The sequence below is a fragment of the Humulus lupulus genome, chromosome 9, assembly GCF_963169125.1.
Source record: "Humulus lupulus chromosome 9, drHumLupu1.1, whole genome shotgun sequence".
Lineage (NCBI taxonomy): Eukaryota > Viridiplantae > Streptophyta > Magnoliopsida > Rosales > Cannabaceae > Humulus > Humulus lupulus.
The window spans coordinates 185936716-185958531 of record NC_084801.1 but is presented as its reverse complement, the minus strand read 5'-3'; the positions used below and the strand labels follow the sequence as shown (position 1 = coordinate 185958531).

Here is a 21816-nt window from a genome sequence, read left to right as displayed (position 1 = left end):
TTTAAAAAATAAAATAATTAAAATAATAGTATCACACTTCTATATATACAAAAGTTTATAAAAAATAATAAATTATTTACAGCTTGATAAATAATATTTTGCTTAAGTAAAAATATATAAGTTTAAATCACTCATTAGAAACTATTTAACCATTTTTTCTCAATATTGTAAAAAATAAAATAATTTATCTCCTCTTTTAGAAATGATCTTATCTTATTTCTTCTACTTTCCAAGCTCAAATTTTTTTTCTACATACGACAACCAATCTTTGCCTGTCAATTTAAAATTGGAGATAAAATAATTGACATGTATTTTATTATTATATATTAAATTAAATTAAATTATAGTTTTCACACTGATATTGGTTTAACCATTCTAGTCCCATACCCATAGAATCTGCAATTGAATCGATTGAATTATTACTAATTTTTTCCTGCTTATATTTCCTTAAGTTATCTCCATTGTCTGTACATCACAATGATTAATTAAAAATAACATAATAGAATTTTCCAAACACTAGACAACAACACAAGAAAATAGCAATTTAAAAAAAAATGCATTCAACTCAACTTCCTATACCACGCGACAAGGTGGCACGTGACAGCACCCGCTGCACCGCGGTAAAAAAATATAACCTAAATCGGAAAAATGCAATCTAAATCTAAAACCCTTTTTACAGTTTATATTTTACACCTTGGGAAAAATCACTACCACGCACGCGCCGTCTATTGGCGCGTGGAATTCAAAATCTCGGAACTCGGGGGAGAGAGAGATGATTAGACGAGTCAACTCAGCCCAAAAGCAAGGTGGGATGTATGTCTTTGAGCAAACCCAGGACCTGTTGCATCCTTGGCCTTTTCCCAGGTGACTCCGCCGTACACAAGTACCCAACTCGGAGGCTCTCCACCATCTCCCGCTCCGACTCGACCCGGTCACACCCGGGTCTGAGTCTCGGGTCAAGTGCATTCGCACCAGCACCCTCCCTCACCAATCTCCTCACCCAAACAACAGTCTCCGCTGTTCCGGGTCGACCCGTCAGGAGCTCCATCAACACCACCCCGAAACAGTATACGTCGGTCTCGGGGCTGCACTTATCTCGCCCGATATCTCCTGCTCCGCCGAAGCTCCGGAACCCGAAATCAGCTATCCGAGGCTCGAAATTCTCGGCCAACAGTACGTTCGAAGTCACCAGGTGGCCGTGCACAACTGGCTTCGAACCAGCGTGGTGAAGGTACGCGAGCCCGCGGGCTATCCCGACGGCGATGCGGTGGCGCGTCAGCCAACCCATTTTCTCGGGAGAGTACATGTGGAGCCCGTTTACATTGGGGTTCTCCCACGTGTCACTACTCCAGTCTTCCACGTTAGGCTGGCCGGTCGGAAGTTCGTGCAGCCATCTCTGTAAGTCGCCGTTGGCCATGAACTCGTACAGAACCAGCTTTTCTTTCCCTAAAAGATGACGAATCAAAATTAATAATAATAAATGATCTTTCATTTCAAATTATGAAGAGTTTGACAAAAATAGTCACGAATATCGATAGAAGTAATCATTCATAGCCTGCATTTAAATTTACGTGTGTGAAAACTGAGTAGGACAAATGAAGAGCATTTAATAACCCGTGAGTTTAATTAAAGAGGGTAGGTCAAAGCACTGCCATGGCCAATGGATCAGAAGCTGAGAGGGAGAAAGAGTGTACGGTACCTGCAATGCAGTAACCGGAGAGAGGTAACAGGTTGGGGTGTTTCAACCTGGAGAGCTCTTCGAACATGAACACAGCATCGTCTTGATCGACGTCTCTGGCGTTTTCCAACACCTTGATCGCCACGTGTATGTCTCCAGGGAGCACGGCAGTGTAGACTGGCCCACACCTGCCTTCAGCCAGCTGGGACTCCTTTCCGAAATGTGAAGTGGCGGCAATCAGATCCTTGAACGTCAAATTCATCAATGGCTTCTCAAACATCACCACCGGAGCTGAAGACGGCTCTCTTATGTCCGCTGTCCACGACGAGCCCGACTCGGTCTCAAACGCGAAGGGCCCAGATTTCTCCATCTTGAATGGAGCTTGGACTGGTTTGGAGATGGCCCATTTATTTCTTTTCGTTACTTGTCGTTTTCTTCGGTATATCCCGACGAAAAACCAAACCACCATTGAAAACAGGACAAATGAGGAAGCAGAGGCCGTGGCCAAGATCAGTGTCTTTCTGGATTTTTCTTTGGATTTTTTCATGGCCGGAATTTGGTTTTGGTGTATTGTTTTATGTTTGTGGACAAGTTTGTGGGCTCCTGGTTGTTGGGTAATGTGAAACAAGGTTGAGTTTACACGTTTCGGAGCTGGGGCCGGCGCCGGCAAAGGTGAAAGCTGAAAACTTTTCGGGTTGTGAGTGAAATTTCCGGCGGCATTGAATGCAGCTTGGCCAAATCTCTGGTAGTTTTCGTGGCTAACCAATCCAGAGAAGTTGTTAAGCGAAATGTTTAAATAATCAAGGCCACGAAGAGGAGGGAAATCAGAGGGGAATATACCGTTCATCTTATTGTTCGAAATATCCAAGTACTTCAATGAACGGAGAGCCGAAAAGGGCTTTGAGTTACCGGTTATATTGCAGCTCGAGATATCAAGGTGTTGCAACTCGGTGAGGTTTTGAAAACCAGAAGGCAGAGTTCCCAAATCGTTACGCGAAAGGTCGAGGACTTTAAGCTTGGGAAAACCAGAGAGCCGAACCAGATTCGTAAACCGGTTTGCAGAGAGATTGAGCACTTGAACCGAAGAAGATGAACCATTTGCAGATGTGGGTTCGAACCCAGCAGACCCACCGAACCGGTTTCTGGATAGATTGACCTCAACTAAGCTCGAAAGGGACCAGAGCCAACCCGGGACCGAACCCTTCAAGGAATTTCTGGAGAGATCGAGAGTGTGTAACTGAGACATGTTTCTGAGAAACTTCCAAGTTATGATCCCTGTAAGATTCATGGATGACAGATTGAGTTCTCTGATCGGTGGCCGCGAACAGTTGGAATCATAATGCTTGAGCCAAGATATGTTGAAGCCGGAGACTGATCTGAAGGCCTTGGAGACCAAAGCTTGGTCCGTACTGTTGCATGGTGATGACGAAGAAGCAGCTGATCCCACATCTAAGAGATTCAGTGCCAACAAGACAATAAAACCTATGAACAAGATCTTCATTTTCAGTTTCCTCTGTTTCAGGTCTCAAAGCTCTGTCGTTTGTTTCTCTCTCCCCATCTACGAGTGAGTTTTAGAGAGAGAAATAGGGTTTTGCTAAATTTATATCCGGGAAATTTCCCACAAAGTACGAGGAGCAAGTGAATGAGTTAACGGCGTTAGAGTTAACGGAGAACGTAACGGTTCATGGAGCAAGTAGTAGTACTGGAATACATAGCTGGGGTTGACTGAGAATTGTCAACAACAGAATGACTTGACTAAATTAAATAGTGAAAATTATTTTAAATGTTGCAGTTGGTGGTGGTGAAGAAGATGCCGTTGATTGCTGCGAGCATATTTTGTTTTTATTTATTTGTTTTCAGTTTTATTCTTGAGGAGGATTTTGCTATTGCTAAGGTGACTAGTTTAATCTAATTTAATTCTTCTATCTCAGTTGTTATTGTTTTTTTTTAGATAAAAAGCTAAAAAATTGACAAATTAAAATGTAGGTTGAAAATAGGATCAACCACCTAATCCTAATCCACACACAAAATTCGAAAACCAAAATTCCATGGAATATTGTCAAGACAACTAATAACAAACAAAACAAAAGTGACCAAATCCTCAGATCAGATCACATCAGAGCTCCAATCCAATGTGAAGTTGTTCCAACAATACAAACCCTTATGTATTTGGTCATCAGACCATAAGAAATATGCTTCATTAAATCAACTTTATTAAAATACTTTTGGATCTCATCAACTTATATTTATATTTATATATAGGGTAATTTTACGGTATATATTTTTTGTTGTACGTGTGATTAATTTTTTTTATACGTGTGAAAAATAATTTGTTTGAACTTAGATTTCGTCACTGTAAATTATTCAGAATTTTCTAAAAATTTACAAATATTCTAAATAACTACAATAAATACAATAAAATTATTCACGAACTTAAAACACACAAAATTACAAAAAATATGCTTCGGTGCATTAAGTATGCACTGTAGCAATACCCTCTATATATATTTATAGAGAGAGAGAGACATATATATATATAAATATATATACAAAAAATACATAGATGTAGTCGGTGACAGTCTCAAAAATTCTTTCCAAAGTTTGTGAAAGTTTGAAAATGAAAAACCACGTCGTTAGCAGTGCGCAGTGACATTGTCAAATGGTTTTAATTTTTATTGTACTCTTCTTTTTGTGTTAATTATAATATTAAGTTGTACTATTCCTATAATTTATGTGCCACTCCAAACAGAGGAATTCCATTCAATTAAATAACTAAAAAACAGAATGATATTCAGAAAAAGCTTTCACACTTACTTCTTCTCACATGGGCACAGTTAGTTACCATTATAATAAAAATAGTTTTTTGCCTTGAGTTATGAGCATTTTTGGCAACTTAGTCTTTTAGAAAGAAAATAAAAATATTTCTCAAAGGCAGGCATATGTGGAGATTTTTTATATAATTTTTTGAAAAATAGAAGTTCCATTAGAAGAAAAACAAGAAGTTTCTCTTGGGAAGAAATAGAAACCAGTTAAGCCTTCTAATTGAAGAAAATATCATGAAAGTGCAGCTTAGTTCTCTTATTGAAGAAAATAAATCAATTCTTTTATTCCATGAAGCCCAAACAAAGCTTAGTCAAATTGTAGCCAAAATCAAGTCCAAATGTAAATGTGCTAAATTGAAGAAGAAATTACATTTTATATGGGATTTTTATTAGGGTGTGCAAAAATATGGCTTTTTTTTTTCAAAAAAAAAGTTAATCTATGACTTTTTTTAATAATTTTCACTTTTATGGGTTTATTTTCTCATATTTTTGTATAAAAGTTGGTTTATGCCATAGTTTTACTCTTAATCAAGTTTTATTAATTTGGAATGGTATGTTTGAAATTTGATTATTATTTTTTTAACTTATTTTTGTTTTATATTGTATTTATATTACTAATTTTATATTAAATTTTTCTTTGGTTGTTTTGCAAATTTTTTTTTGTAATATGAATTGTTTTTAAAATTATTTTTTATTTATTATAAGCACGTTTTTTTAGATTGTATGTTTTTTTTTTCAAATTCTGGGTAAGGTAACCAGTTACTTTATTGATCTTTGACAGTTATGTAAAAAAAATCTTAGAGCTAGGTTAAATAACATGCATCAGGAGGGGTAACCAGTGGTTACCAGTTATCCTGAGATGAGTAACTTTCTACCATAAGATGGGTAACCAGTTACCTAAGAGGGGTGACGAGTTACTCATATTAAATATGAAAATAAACATCAAATTTGAAAGAAAAAGTGGAAGAACACTTCATTAAAAAAGGAAGAAGAAGTAATTATGATTCTAGTAACATATGTAACCAGTTACCATAAAGAAACCATAAATATACACACATCAGAATGTGAAGGTAACCAGTTACCCCCCATAAATATACACAAAGAACATGAAGGTAACCAGTTACCCATTCACGTTTTCATATTTTTATTAGTTTTCTTTCCAAATTTTGGTATTCCTATAAGTGTTACAGTAAAAAGAAAATACTGAAAAAATTGATTTGAATTTTTTTTACATATAGTGGAAAAAACTATAAAAAAAATTACAATAATAAAAGATAATAATAAAAAAATAGTAAAATAAATATGTAGTGTTAAAATATATGTATGAAAAAAAATGGAATGAGAAAAGAATAAGTACAAAAATGAAAAAAAAACAAAAGAAATGATGAATAAAAAAAATAGATGAATAAATAAGAATGAAAAGAAGAAGAAAAATGTAAAGAAAAAAATGAATGAAAATATTGGTAGAAAAATTTGAAAAAAAAAAGAAAAAATGGAAGAAGAAAAAAAGAAATAAAAAAATCTCATATGTGTGAAAAAATAAAAAATAATAGAAGGGGAAAATAATAAATACAAAAATGAAGAAAAAATATAATGAAAAAAATACTGAAAAAATATGAACAAAAAAAACAAAATAATATAAATGAAAGGAAAAAAATTAATAAATGCATAAAAATGAAAATAAGAAGAAGAAGAATGGAAAAATTGAAAGAAAAAAAAGATAAAAGAAAAAATTGGTAGAAAAATGAAAAAATGAAAGAAAAAATAAGTAAGGAAAAAAAAATAACTGAAAAAATAATAAAAAAATGAAGGAAAAAATAAAAAAATAAAATAAAATTACCTTCATAATAAAAAAAACATAATTATAATAAAAAAATGTAGTATTTTCATATTTTAGTTAGTTACTAATTGTGTTTTCCATACTTTAACTTATTCTTTAATAAATTTTCCTATACAAATTAAGAAAAGTTTAATTCACATATTTTTGCACATTGATAGTATAAAAGTCATATTTTTGAAAAATTCCCTAAATTGAATTGATGAAAAGCAGTGTGTTTTCAGATTTTCTTGGCCCTAGAACTTGACAATAATGCATGAGAAACAAATTCCAATCCGGAAACAAGGTCGGGCTTGAGCAGAAAGGGTCCTATACAAAGTTTGTTATTTTAAAAAAAAATTATATATAAATTGATATTTTTCAAAATTTTAAATGTAAAAAAATTGGGCCTCATTATGTGAGAGCCTGTGCTTGGCCCGCCTGGTTGGGCCTGCTCGAAACACAATAGGAAACAAAGAGTAACAAAAATAGCCTACTATGGATAAAAGAGTAAAAGAGTACCAAAAACTCTCCAAACTTGCTTGCCCACCATAGCTTGGTTGAAATGAACAAGAGAATGGAAACCTAAGCCACCAAAAAATTTAAAACAACACAAAGAAAACCATTTTCTCTAATGTACTCAATATCTTCACACAAACTATCCCAATCTAAAACTAGCCATAGCAAAGGAGGGTATGGCTTGGATAATAATTTTAAGAAGAATCTCTTTACCAGCCCTAGAACAACATTTTTGAAATGAAGAGGTTACAAAATAAAATATTTTATCCTAATTATTAGGAATAAAAAAGGTAAAATATGAGAGGTACGATAGAAATCTAAAAAGGATTGATGTGTTGTTCTACAATCCTTTGAGTGTTCTCTTCTTGAGAATCTTTTTGGGATGTAGGTGCTGGAGAATTGTTCTCACATAATAAATTATATTTTAGAGATGTAGAAGTTTGAGAATTATTCTCCTATAACATGTTCTTCTCTAAATTCTATCATAACATAGATTCTAGGTCTAAGAACCTATATAAGTTTTACTATTATTGGCATAACCAACAAAAGCACACCTTAGAGGCTATTGAACCTAACTCTGTTGTATTAGATTCGATTTTCTTGTAATATGCAAGACACCCACATATTTCTCAAAATTATAAAATATCACTTTAAAATAGAAATCTATTAATTTCTATTTATCTCTTCATATTATCCTTCAAGACAATGTTAGACTTATAATCCAAAAGATTATCATAAGCCTTAAAATCGTATGACACTTTAAATTTTCACCATGGTAGGTCAAAATAAACAAAACCTCAACCTTTAATTTATTTTGACTTTTTTTTACTTGCAAAAAAAAAAAAAATAAAATAAACACATTTTTGAAAGTAACTTTCACTTGGTTTGTGGGGGCCTAGAATAAAAAAAATACATATATTAGTTGGTATCAACAAATTTTTTAATTTTAATTGTATTTTATCATGTTATTTTTAGAAATTATATCTATTTAGTGGGGGCTTTTATCATTATTTATTTAGTGACAGATCCATAAGTTTTATTCAACGGGCCTAAATAATAAAAACACAAGGAAAAACTATACAAAACTCTGTAAATTCAAAAAAATATATATATATATGGAATTCTACAAAAATTACAAAAATATGGATAACAATTCAGTTACTACTTGTAATAATTTTCTGTTTAGTCCGTAAATGTTGTTAAAAAATTGTAATGTATTGTTACAAACTTGTAAACTTTAGTTACAAGAAAAAACTTTATTGCTACAAATTTGTAAACTTTGTTTAAAAAAATACTTTGTATTTATGATTATGCCACTCTATATTTTTGTAATTTTTTTGGATTATGTATTTTTCGTAACTTTTTTAAATCTTAGGTATTTTTGCAAAGTTCCAAAAAAAAAAACATCAAGCCCAACTCTTTAATGTGAAAAGACACCACCAACATGGACCACAAGTCTACAGCAATGTCATATTATAATTTTGGAGATTTGAAAAATACCAATAGATTATTATTACATTGTTTTTCATAAATACGAAGGAATCTTGATATATTATTAAGGTCAAGTTGTATTTAATACCTAAAACTAAAAGTGGTACTTTTGTGAAAACTCCCATCAAACTAATTCCCAAAGGGGCCGCACACAAGTAACCCCAAAGAACATGGATATTATTATATATTTAAGGGAATTTACTCATTTGGTACCCTATGTTTTTACAAAATATTATTTTGGTACCCTCTGTTTTTAATAATGCTCATATGGTACCATGTATTTTAAAATTATACATATTTGATACCCTAGACTCAGATTTGATAGATAAAATTTTGTCAATATGATCAAATTGTCATAAGTTATATGTAATTAAGTAATTAAATTTAAATTTGACACTTACATAACTGACAACAATTTGATTAAATTGGTAAAATTTTATTAATTAAATTTGAGTTTAGGGTACCAAATATGTACAATTTTAAAATACAGGGTACCATATGAGCATTATTGAAAACAGAGGGTACCAAAATGATACTTTGCAAAAACACAGGGTACCAAATGGTTACCTACCCAAATATTTAAAGTGGACATTTCTTTGGTACTTATCGAAAATGAAATAAAACCTTATTGTAATATTTTTATAAACAATATTAAGATTAACTCATTTAACATCATTCTTTTTTTTTTAAAAAATATAATAAATGTGTAGAGAGAAGATTGTAAAGAAATTGAGCTATGATATTTAACGATGCAATATATATAGGAAGATTCTTTGGTGCATCCCAAAAAGGTGCACATCAGTGCACCTCTTTGGTGTTTTTGGCTCGGAAAGTATTTTCGATGATTTTTTTTATGACCGTGTACATTATAATTATTTAGAACATCTTGCAAATTTTTAGAAAATTCTGAATAATTTACAGTGCTGAAAATAAAGTTCAAATAAGTTACTTTCCGCGCGCATAAAAAAACACTCACGCATGTAATAAACTATTTAAACTTTGTTTTCTACATTATAAATTATTTAGAATTTCCAAAAAAATTACAAATATTCTAAATAATTACAATATACACGACCGTAAAAAAAATTTGCATCTAAAAACCTTATCGAGCCAAAAACTTAAAAAAAGGTATACCGAAGTACTATTTTTTTTGTTTGCATATGTAATTTAAAATGTATATTTAGAAGATGTGAGAAGGAAAAAAAAAATAGTGCCAATTGGGCACTCATAATATTTTAAAAAAGTTAATTTCTAACAAAACATTTAATAATACAATAGTATTGCAACCAATTTTTAAAAAAGAAATTAAAAGAAAAAAAGTCGGTGAGCTGAGCAAGACACGCGGACTTTATGATAGGATATAGGTATATAAATAGATATTATACTATGCTTTTTCAAAAATAAAATTAAATATTATACTATTTTAAAACAATTTTTTTGAAAAAAAAATATTTAAAAATACATTTGTCACAACAAAAAAAAACTATATTTGTTAATATGGTAGCTATTAATTTATATATAAATCAAGAAGTTGCTCGGGAAACACGGAATCTTTGTCATGATGTTTTATTTTCGAAGTGTACAAGGTGTTCATTTAAAAAAAATATGTATAATTAAGGTGATAGAACATTTATTACCTTTTCTATATATTTTATTTTGTTTTGGATTTATACTTTTTTAAATCATGTGTTATATCTCATTATTTGTTTGGATTTTGTATTTTGATAAATTATTTTTTAGACTTTATATTTTATAAAATTGTTAAAATAGAACTCTAAACCTGATTTTAGTCAATGTTTTCTCAACTAAAATCACAAATAATTTACCAAGTTAACAATTCAGAACAAAAATAAAATCATTTTATTTATCAAAATTGAGTTTAGAGTTCTATTTTAACTATTTTACAAAATATAGGGTCCAAAAAATAATTTATTAAAACACATGATCCAAACAAATAATGAATCAAAACATAAATTCCAAAAATATATAAACACTTTTATTTTATAAAATGAAGTTTCTTTTTACAAGTTTACTTTTGTGCTTTGTAACTTTATTTAATTAATATATATATATATATATATTATGATGAACATTATTTTTCAACATCATCATATTGCATGACCCTAGCCACACACATAGAGTTGGTCATTAAAACATATGGCTCAACTCTAAGGCCTCATTTATTTATGGTGTGGGTGTGTGCTTAGTACCAGGGCTTTTATGATTTAAATTTTAAGAATAATAAGGACATAAATACTTATAGTTTTCAATTCTTTACGCTTATTTTTTAGGTACATTTATTACCATCGTTACCATTAAGCATTAGTTGAGCTGACAATAATAGTCTCATTTTAAAATAATAAAAAAACTAACTGAAAATTAATTTTGACATAAAAAGTAAGTTTAATATGCCACACAAAATAGTTACATATGTAAGGGTGTGCACGGTGTAGTTTGGGCGGTTTGAACACTTTTTAATACACCATGCCACAAGTGCGGTGTGATTTCGTTGCATCAAACCGACCAAACCAAACCATTTTTTGCGGTGTGGTTTGGGTGGTTTTCCACGGTATAAGTGTGTTAAAAAATATGTGTGAGATAGAGATGATGATAGAGAGGAGACGCAAATGAGATGAAAGAGGAAGGAGTTGTCGTATATGATGTGTTAGAGAATAAGGTTATACCCTAATTTAAGTGGACTCCTAGTTTCAGATTGAGTTACTAAAAAATTGTAAATATGTAAAGTTTAATCTTTTTTAACATATTTGTAAGTATACAGTGCGGTGTGGTGCAAACTAAAATTTCACACCACCAAATCGCGCACCGCACCACACAGCGCGGTTTAGCTAAGATACAAACCATACTGAACCATTCCACTTTTGACACAGCGATTTTGTGGTGTAGTGTATATTATACTTTTTAAATAATATATTTTTTTGAAGAAAGGAAAATATTTAGTCAATCTTAAAAGGTGTTCTTAATTTTTAGAAAGAACAACCCTGAGTATACCGAGTACGACAACAAATATATTGCTTATTTAGTCATGTTTCAACTCCTAATCCATCACAAATAAATTTTTTGCAAACTCTCAAAGCAAGAAAATATTAAGTAATTTTTCTTAAATAAGCGACATAATTTTTTGAAAATAGACTTGTCAATTATAAAATTGAGTTATTTTTGGAAAGATAACAACTATTCACGATGAACGACTCTCATTATTGAGAGAAAAAATGTAATAAAAATAACACTTTGTCATATATTAAAATAAGCGACTAAAATTTTATGAAGAATGACTTGTGAGCGACAATAATTAATTGTTATAAGATTTGTAACAAATTAACACAAAGAACAACCGCAATCATATGGAGAAGACATTAGTGTGTTAAAATTTAGTTGCTATCTATGTTATTACATTATTTGTTGAAGAAGGACATTGATTTCACAATTATATATCAGTCGCTCTTAATTTAATTATATAGAACAACTTTGTTAAACGAAAAACAACAATCACCTGTCTCAGTTAGCGTATCAGTAGTTCTAACATAAATTTAGAACATGACATAAATGATATGTTTTAGCTCGGTGCATAATAAGGACATCGAATTATATAATAAGGCACCAATCCAATAGTGAGAATCATTCTTTACTAATAACGGAGAATATCGCTTATGTATTAGAGCTTTTCTCATTTTATTTCATTTCTATTCCTAGTACTATCTCATACTAATTGTGATTTATTTTCATTATTACAACATGTTAAGCTTTTGAGCTTAAGCATATTAGTATACTTCTTTACTAGTTTGACTCGAATAGAAGAAACAAAAACTGCAACCCAAAAAAGGATGAAGAAGAAGTAAAAGAAATTCATTTGAAGTATTTTCTACGATCCCACAATATATATATATATTTATTTATATATATTCCATGAACTTATAATTGTTTGATTCAATGGGTCTCTTATCATCCAAGTCAAACACACATCACAACTATTAACTATTGGATAATTGAATATTTGATATTGGAAATGGCTTATAAAATATTTATATATAAAAACACATATAAGATAAGGGTTTGATTGAATCAGCACCGACCATTAAGTTGACTAATCTTCTTCGACTGGCACAAGATGTATCAGCTTCCAACTGTTTTGTGGTTATTATTATCGTAGAAAATGATCCATTTTAGTGTTGATAGTCACGTTATTACAAATAAAAGGCATTACTTATATTTATATTTATATTTATATATGAAGTTCAAATGTTAATGGAGTGCAATCTTCAAAAAGTGATGAATGGCCAACTTTAGGCTTTACACTCCACCAAGCTAATATTGTTCTTTAATTCCTGAATTTAAGAAAGAAAAAATAATATATTATTCATTTTTTTTCTCAATTTTTCTATTTCTTAAGATGTTTAATTTTTTTTTTTAAAATAAAGTACAAATTAATGTAAAAAAAAATATAACAATTTTATCCATAAAAACATTTAGAATTTTATAAAAATTAATAATAATAACTTAATTATTATTGTTTTTAAAAGTGAAGGACATAATTGTTCTTTTTTTTCAACTACTAATAAATTGTCAAATATAAAAAAAAAAACATAAAATATTTATGCTAAAAAATTTAAATATCTCTACACCAAATAGAATTATAAAAACACTTTTTTTTTTGTTGCAAGTTTCTTCTTCTAAATAACTTTAAGTAAAAGATGGCTCACACAATAATATAAAGGTAAGTTTTATAATATTAAATTGTCATGTGACTCTAATTTAAAATAATAGAATGAAAATCCTCAATCTCTAAATTACACTTCTTATCTCTAAATTACTATTTAAAATTTGACAAATAAATTATTTACTTAAAATTACTATATCACATATTCATCTAAATATATATTTCCATAAATAAATGATGATTACATTTTAAGTGCTAGCTAGGAAATAAATGAGACATACAATTTAGAGACAAAAACACTATGCAAATATGATTTTTTTTTTTTTTATGTTTTTTTAAACTTTGGGTTTTGACTCATTACCTGTTTGGACTCTGTATTTTGATAAATTATTTTTTGGACCTTTTATTTTCTAAAATAGTTCAAATAGACCCCTAAACTCGATTTTGATCAAAATTTTTTGAACTAAAATCACAAATAATTCATCAAACTAACAATTTAGAACAAAAATAAAGTCATTCTGCCTAAGAACTGTGTTGTTATATTCAATTTTTTGTTCATCAAAATTAGGTTTAAAGACATATTTGAATCATTTTACAAAACACAGAGTCTAAAAAATAATTTGTCAAAACACAAAGTTCAAACAGGCAAAACACAAGATGTGAAAATGTATAAACTTTTTTTTTGTTAAGTACATTTATATTAAATAAAAATATATAGTCTAATTGTAAAAGAAAACATATTATCATTCTAAAAAGCTTATATGTATAAATACAATATATATTGGACAATTTTTTTATAAGGGCTTCACTTTAAACCTTACCGATAAGATTCTCAATCTTTCTCGATAGAATTCCCATAAATATATACATATATACAAAGATATTGACAGAAAATTTATGTATGTAAATTGACGCATACACGGAGAAACAAGCTGGGCCAACGATGAACTATTACTTGTTCCTCCTCAAGAGCCGTTGAAATTTAAATATGTTTTTCTTTTTTTAAAATACTTTCAAATAAATTGATATTTATAAGGATTAATTAGCGCCAAAATCTCTTGGCAAATCTACATTCTCCGTTAATTTTTTATGTTATTATGTGCCAACATGAATACATATGGATACACTTGGCTATTTTTTATTTGTACATATCATAATTTATAAATTATTTTAAATAAAAAATTGATTGAAAAGCAATTATATTAATCAAAATTAAAAAATTCATTTTAAATTAAAATGAATTTTCTATTAATTTTTTTTATTCTTTAAAAAACTCTTCCTAAAATAAAATTAAACACTATAAAATAAAATATAAAATAATCAAACAAATTTTTTTAAATAAAAAATTTCTTTCATCTTTATCTAATCCGTTTTGTTCATCAATATCACGAGTAACCCTTCACCTTCATCAATTCAAAATACACCATTTGCAAATCAGCAACAATAAACTTTTTGACTGACGATTTAGTCAACGACACAGAGTCACCATAAACAATAAATATTTATAAGTTCAATGCAAATAACTAAACAAACTAGAATTTATAGTGGTTCGACTCCATATAACTAAAGTTTGCTCAGTTTGACAATCTCTTAAAAAGAATACAAATGTTTGTATATCAATAACACCGATTCTCTCCAAATACCAATTATTGCGTCCCCCTTTTCAAAGAGTCCCTTAGTCCTATATATAGGCTCAAGAATCTGTCTATGGGCCGATGGGCTTTACATAAATGTTGATTTAAGCATATTTAATAAATAACAAAAAATATAGTATTTACATAAAAATAGGGTCAAATATTTTAGAAATATCTGACTTATAACCATATTTGAAATATGGCTTCATTACCACGACCAGACCTGGTTACATATTCAACACATCTTCTGCCGTATGATTAAGTATCGTTATTTAATCCATCGAGTAACACATCCTGATCGCTAATCGACCTAGATGTAATCACTAAATAGTCACGTGCAAGCCATATACACATTAATCTTGCCACGTCAGCAAGTAGTATCTTTTAGAGTAAACAAAACTCATAACAAAATTCAACATCACAAAAAAACAATCCAAAATTTAAAATGGTTGAACAAGAAGCCAGATGAAGAAAAAAATGAGAAAACAAAAGAGAAGAACCCATCGGAATAAATCAACCCAAATATCAAAAACTCGGCCAACAACATCAAAATTCCAACTAAATCATAAACCCAAAGATCAATTCAAACAATAAATCAACACCCACTGCCCATTTCAATATACATTCATATTTGTATAAAGAAACGACGCAAACCACATGCAGATGGAGACCCATTGGACATTGTCGCGCCCCTCAACTCGAGCCCCCAAATCAAGTTCAATCTCGCCCTTTCTGGGACACTAGCGCAATCGCACTAGGTCTCCAAAAACCTAAAATCGACCCAGAACACAAGTGTTATTCCCCAATTCTCCAAACCTACGATTCTTACAAATTCATACCTCAATTTTGATCCAACCACAAAAAAAAAAGTAACACTAGGCCTAGGCAACAAAACCAAATACTAATTCATCCCAAAACACAACATACAACTCAAACTAGGAATCAAAAGCATAACAACTTAAAAACACCATTTGAATGTCAAAACAATGGGTCTCGCCTCTGAATTTTGAATTCTCTGAGATTGATGATGACCCTAGCAACCTCTAAACCCAATCCAAAGTGTTACTCCACAAGAAGTGACTTCAATCTTCACCAAAAGTCCAAAGTTTGGCCTAACTTGGAGTACTTTGTGTGCTTCCTCCAAAATGCTCCAAAAACTCAATAGCAAAGGCTAGAACGTGTGTGAGCCTAAGTACCTAGCTGCTGCCCTAATGCTACCCCCCATGTGGTCAAATGACCACAATGTTCCTTGCCCCATTTAACCTCAAAGGTTACTTCTAAGGGGCAAAATTGTCATATGGCAAAATTCCCACTAATCTCAAATAAGTCTATCAAACCAAGTATTCATCAATTAATTCCCGCTACTCACTAATTTCCGGTAATTTACCAAATTACCAAAATATCTCTAAGCTCACCTTGAGCTGAGTATTTTACCTCGGTGTGACTTTTTCGCTAACTACTCCCTAGGATCATCTCGTACCAGATAACTCAAATATATCCACATAATAATATGGTCACAATTATAAATCTCACTTATTTACAATTACACCATTAACGAGTCAAAATTACAAAAATATTATTTTAATAAGAAACGAGTCCACATACATATTTAATACACTTAAACATGCAAACATAATCATATCATAATAAAATTCACATGATAACGCGGTCATAACACCTAAACATCTAATTAACTCATTTAGGCAAGTTGGGGGCGTTGCGGTAAATCTTCATTTATTTAAGTTGTTTTTTATTTCAAATATATTTTAATTTATTTTTCAAAAAATCATGTGAGGTGGGTTAATTGAAGCGTGACAAAAAATCTAGTCGACTCGGACTCATACACATAGCTAAGTCAGGATATTAGGAAGAATAGGAGACGTGTTCGCCATTAAATTATTTATTTAATTTCTTCGAAGGCCTCTCCACATTAAAAATAAAATAAAATAAATTGTTCAAAACAATAAAAATAAAAAAAACCGACTAGAGGAGAAGAAGAAGGTATATTCCCCAACCCTATAAAAGCATCTTGGTGTCCCTTGACCCATAGAAACTCTGGCTCTATTGCACACCACTCAACACCAACACAATACAGCACAGCGCAAAATAACGAAATCCCACCTACAAAATAGGAACACACACCGCCTTCCACCTTCTTCTTCTTTTCTCCGTATCAAATTCTCCGTCGGATTGAGAAAAGCCATAGAATCAGAGAAGCCCAGAACCAGTATCAGCCCTGAGGAGCCTGCTTTTGTTCCTCCACTCCACCCATGGCCGAACTCAAGGCCAGCTCCAGCACCACCACCAAGAGGGAAATCCAAGGTCTGCTTCTGGGTCGGTTCGAGATCGGCAAGTTATTAGGTCATGGCACCTTTGCCAAGGTTTACCTCGCTAAGAACATCAAGTCCGGTGAGAGCGTCGCCATTAAAGTTATCGACAAGGAGAAGATCCTAAAGGGTGGCTTAATTGCCCACATCAAGCGTGAGATCTCAATCCTTCGCCGAGTTCGGCACCCCAACATCGTCCAGCTCTTTGAGGTCATGGCCACCAAGGCCAAGATCTACTTCGTTATGGAGTACGTCCGTGGCGGTGAGCTCTTCAACAAGGTCGCCAAGGGTCGCCTCAAGGAGGAAGTGGCTCGAAAGTACTTTCAGCAGTTAATCTCTGCCGTCAGTTTCTGCCACGCGCGCGGCGTTTTCCACCGGGACCTTAAGCCTGAGAATCTACTCCTCGACGAGAATGGTAATCTCAAGGTTTCGGATTTTGGTTTGAGTGCCGTTTCTGATCAAATCCGCCAGGACGGTCTGTTCCACACGTTTTGTGGTACACCTGCCTATGTAGCGCCTGAAGTCTTGGCCAGAAAGGGCTACGACGCCGCTAAGGTCGACATATGGTCTTGTGGGGTTATCTTGTTTGTTCTCATGGCTGGTTATCTCCCTTTCCATGACCAAAATATCATGGCCATGTATAAGAAGATTTACAAGGGTGAGTTTCGGTGTCCCAGGTGGTTCTCGCCGGAGCTAACTCGCCTCCTCACTCGTGTTCTCGACACGAACCCCGAAACCCGGGTAACCATACCTGCTATTATGGAGAATCGGTGGTTTAAAAAGGGGTTCAAACATATCAAGTTCTACATTGAGGATGATAAACTGTGCAGAGTTGACGACGATGTTGACAAGGACGACGCCGACGATGCCAGTTCTTTTTCCGATCAGTCCATGTCGGAGTCGGATTCCGAAATCGAAACGCGAAGAAGAACAGCCTCCTTGCCTAGACCAGCCAGTTTGAATGCGTTTGATATAATATCCTTCTCTAGGGGGTTTGATTTATCAGGGTTGTTTGAGGAAGGTTCGGAGGAGTCAAGGTTCGTTTCAGGTGCGCCGGTTTCGAAGATCATTTCTAAACTTGAGGAAATTGCTAAAGTTGTAAGCTTTAGTGTGAGGAAGAAGGATTGCAGGGTGAGCTTAGAGGGTACCAGAGAGGGTGTTAGGGGGCCATTAACGATTGCAGCTGAGATATTTGAGTTGACACCATCTTTGGTTGTAGTGGAGGTTAAGAAGAAAGGTGGAGACAGAGCGGAGTACGAGCATTTTTGTAATGAAGAACTGAAACCCGGATTGGAGAATCTGACTCGTGAGGAGTCTGCTCGTGCAGCTGCTGTTGCAGCAGCCAACGCATCTTCAAATGTACCATCAGAGACCGAAGATAGTTAGAAAAAGAGAGAGAAAACATAAAAAGGGTATGCTTTTTTTGTCTTGATCTCTCTCTCTTTTCTTTCTTTGCTAATACTTTTTCTTGTATGATATTTTTTCTTCTTTTGGTATTGTTTTCTTCACTTCCTTTGACTCTGGTTTAGATGTCACCATGATATTGTAAGTTCTGTTCCTGTATTGAGAAAAAACTAAATAGAAATATAGAGAATGAGACGCACATTCTGCTTGTCTTGCATTCTGATGTTGAAGATGTTTCTTTTGTTAGTTTTTTCCATTTGAGAACTCTTTTTTTTGGCTTTTAAGTCATCTTTTGAAATAACTATAGAACAGATTATGATCCAGCTGTGGGGGAGAGATAAACACATAATAACTGATAACGTTACTTGATAAGGGAACAAAGAAAATTATTAAGCATGTGGTACATAATTTCCCTTTTAAGGAATGAATTCTTTCCATTGGGTTAAGCTATGATAATGCCGTTAAGCAAGTTCTTTTTTGTTTTTGGCAGTTTGAACTAAAACAGATGATATCAAGAGGAGGGTAAACAAGTTGGTAACATTTATGGCAAATATGAGTACTTTACATGACTGACCAGCTAGACTACAACATTGTATTGTGCTGTCAACGGTTAAAAAAAGCACTCTAATTGGACAAACTGAGTTTCTGGAGACAATTGATCAACTTTCTAAATTGATAAGAGAAGGCCACCAAGTTAGATGTACACAGAAGAAAAGCTTATGGCTGTACTACAAAAGAGGTTACTACTACATTATCCGAACTATTGAGGTTTGATTTCTCAACTCACGTGGGGTGGTAGGATATCATTGATGGAAGTGATTTCATTGCATCAATCAGATTTGTTACATCCATTTTTGTTTTTCATCTTCTTAAAGTAGGAACTAGGCACATCATGGCTGTGTTGCAGATGTGATTTGTTTACTGAGTTTGGGTTAGGTTCAGGGGCTTTTTTTTTTTTTCCAGCCAAGATGCGGTTGTGTGTAAATCTCATTGGGCTACTAACTCAACATGGTGTCTTTTAGATGTTACATCTAATTTTATGATATTTGAGAACCTTTACTTTCAATGTTCTTCTTTTGTTGTTTTATGGACCACCAAAATGCTATCGCCTACTTTTCTTATTTGCTTCACTTCTTTTCGGTATGAATGGAAAGGACTAAGAAGATGCAAATGTCTATACATTATTTAAGGAAACTAACGGTTTTAAAGCACATGTCTATACATTATCCAATTTATGTTTTGGCTATCCATTGCTTTTCAGCCACAAGTATATATATATATATATAAATATATTAAAACCATGAGTTTATGCAAGCAAATATATTCAAGGCAAAGAGAAGTTTGGACCACTAAATTATCGAACTCTATATGTGGCTAATATCGCATGGTGCATGTAATATGTTTTTGCCAAACTTATCAAATGAGCCAAAAACTCTTCATGACTTTTCTTAATGTGTTGTGGAATATTCTTTTGAGTAAGTAATAATCTCCATCTCTGCATTTTGATATCTAAAGCAGTCTCGCTTGGAACTAATAGTTGTCTAATTAATTACATAAATTTAAGTTAAAGATTAAGTAAGAGCTCTCCAAAGTCTCTTATGTGTGTTACTGATTCCATTCTATAATTCTAGCGTTGTGTAGTTATATGCACAATATACTGTGTTGTTCTGCATTTTTTTATTATACTTTTAATCCCAAATAATGAGTTTATGAATTTATAATAATGGGGTTTTCAATTTGTACTTCTTTTTTGACCATAAGCTTCACTTATTTGGGAATTGATGATTACTTTGTGTGGTAGCCTTATTTATGGAGCAATGTGTGGTGCGAACTGTTTTGATAATCGTTGAATAATATTACATTGTCAGGTTTTTATCTTTTAGGATAATTCCAAAAAAATATAATTTTGTTGTTACTGAATACCATATTAAAAAAAAAAGTATTTTCTCTACTTTCTAATATAAGAAAAAATTCAGTTTATTATATATACTTGATACAATGTACAATTAATGTACATATTTGATACAAACAATGTACATTTTGTTAGTTATATTTATAAAATTGATTAATTATTTTTATTAAATTTATATTATGTCGAATAAATAATTTATTTTAATTAAATAATTTATTTTATTTTTTTAAGTTTATATCTCTTATAGTTTTTAAATTTGAAAGTGACAACAAGATAATTTATATATATATTTAATTTAATATTAAATATTATACGTAGATTTTAAATTTAAGTTTTTTGCTAATTTTTTTTTGAAGCAGATTAATTGTTGCTAATTGATTGTAGATTATATTATATGTTTAATATAATATTATTCTAATACATGAGTTTAATTTTAATTAAATTTTATTTAAGTTATAAAATGTAAGATTTTATTATTTTTAAATAATTATTATTGTAAAATATCACAAAAATATCTTATTTTTATTTTTTTAATTTTATTTAAGTTTAAATGATATTTACAACCTAATATTAAATATAAAAATATTATGTTAAATATAATACTATTCCATTAAAATTAATATTAAAAAAGATAAAAAATCGTTAAAACAAAAAAATTTCATTATTTACCCACTTTTTATATAGAAGAAATTTTGACATGTAAATATATAATGTTATTTAAAAGGAACTACCGATTTATTGGAAATTTGAATAAACAGATTATTCTTTGTTTGTTTGGTACTGGAATTCTATAGTAAAAATGATAACCATTATTGTCATTAAAATGTAGTTTGAAGCTTGCCAAGAAACATAAATAGTTATGTTTTCCATTTTAAAAAGTAATGTTCTAGGAATTTATTTTTAATAAATAAAATATTTTCTTAGAATATTATATGTTATAATTAGATAAATCACAATTATAGAGCACTAACAACACAATTATATATTTATATTTACAACAAATGAGTGAAGTTTCTCTTTGAACTCTTTATTTAGCTCAGGCCAAAAAGGTGTTGGGTAATAATAAACAAAGGATTGAACATAATACCAGGTCACAAATCATAATACAAAACTAAAATTTATCATGGCATATATTTTAAAAAGGGCTATTTTAATTTTCTTAGTACATTTAGAGTAAAATATACAGTCTTATCTTTAAATTTTAAATAAGTTATGTCATTATTATATTATGAATATATACGTGTACTTCAAATATTTTTTAAAACAATAGTATTTTCATTATTGGTTTGGAGTTATATTTTTATTTTTTGATAAAATGAATTTCACTTATTTAAATAAATTAAAGTCAGATGGGAGTATCTTATTATAGAAAGGTGATAGTTATCAAAATGAACAAATCAAAGTTGAATAATTAGTCCCACTTTTCTGAGTATTTTGTTGGCAGAAGGCTTTGACAAAAGTAATAATAAATGAAGTTCCTTAGATTTAAAAAGGAAATTGTTCAACTACTTAAACTCGTTGGCACAATTTCAAAGCTT

General features: G+C 31.1%; 2 protein-coding genes across 2 annotated transcripts; one reads left to right on the top strand and one right to left on the bottom strand.

Moving 5' to 3' along the window:
• Positions 1-481: 481 nt before the first annotated feature.
• LOC133801681 (calmodulin-binding receptor kinase CaMRLK) lies at positions 482-3572 on the bottom strand. The gene is made up of 2 exons (XM_062239935.1): positions 1700-3572; positions 482-1446 (listed from the first exon to the last, which is right to left on the bottom strand). Exons 1-2 carry the CDS (start codon positions 3177-3179, stop codon positions 791-793), a joined length of 2136 nt encoding a protein of 711 aa, XP_062095919.1. The 5' UTR covers positions 3180-3572; the 3' UTR covers positions 482-790.
• Positions 3573-16682: 13110 nt separating this feature from the next.
• On the top strand, positions 16683-19432 carry LOC133801680 (CBL-interacting serine/threonine-protein kinase 12-like). Its single transcript, XM_062239934.1, has 2 exons — positions 16683-18374; positions 18857-19432. Exon 1 carries the CDS (start codon positions 16906-16908, stop codon positions 18346-18348), a length of 1443 nt encoding a protein of 480 aa, XP_062095918.1. The 5' UTR covers positions 16683-16905; the 3' UTR covers positions 18349-18374; positions 18857-19432.
• Positions 19433-21816: the final 2384 nt, after the last annotated feature.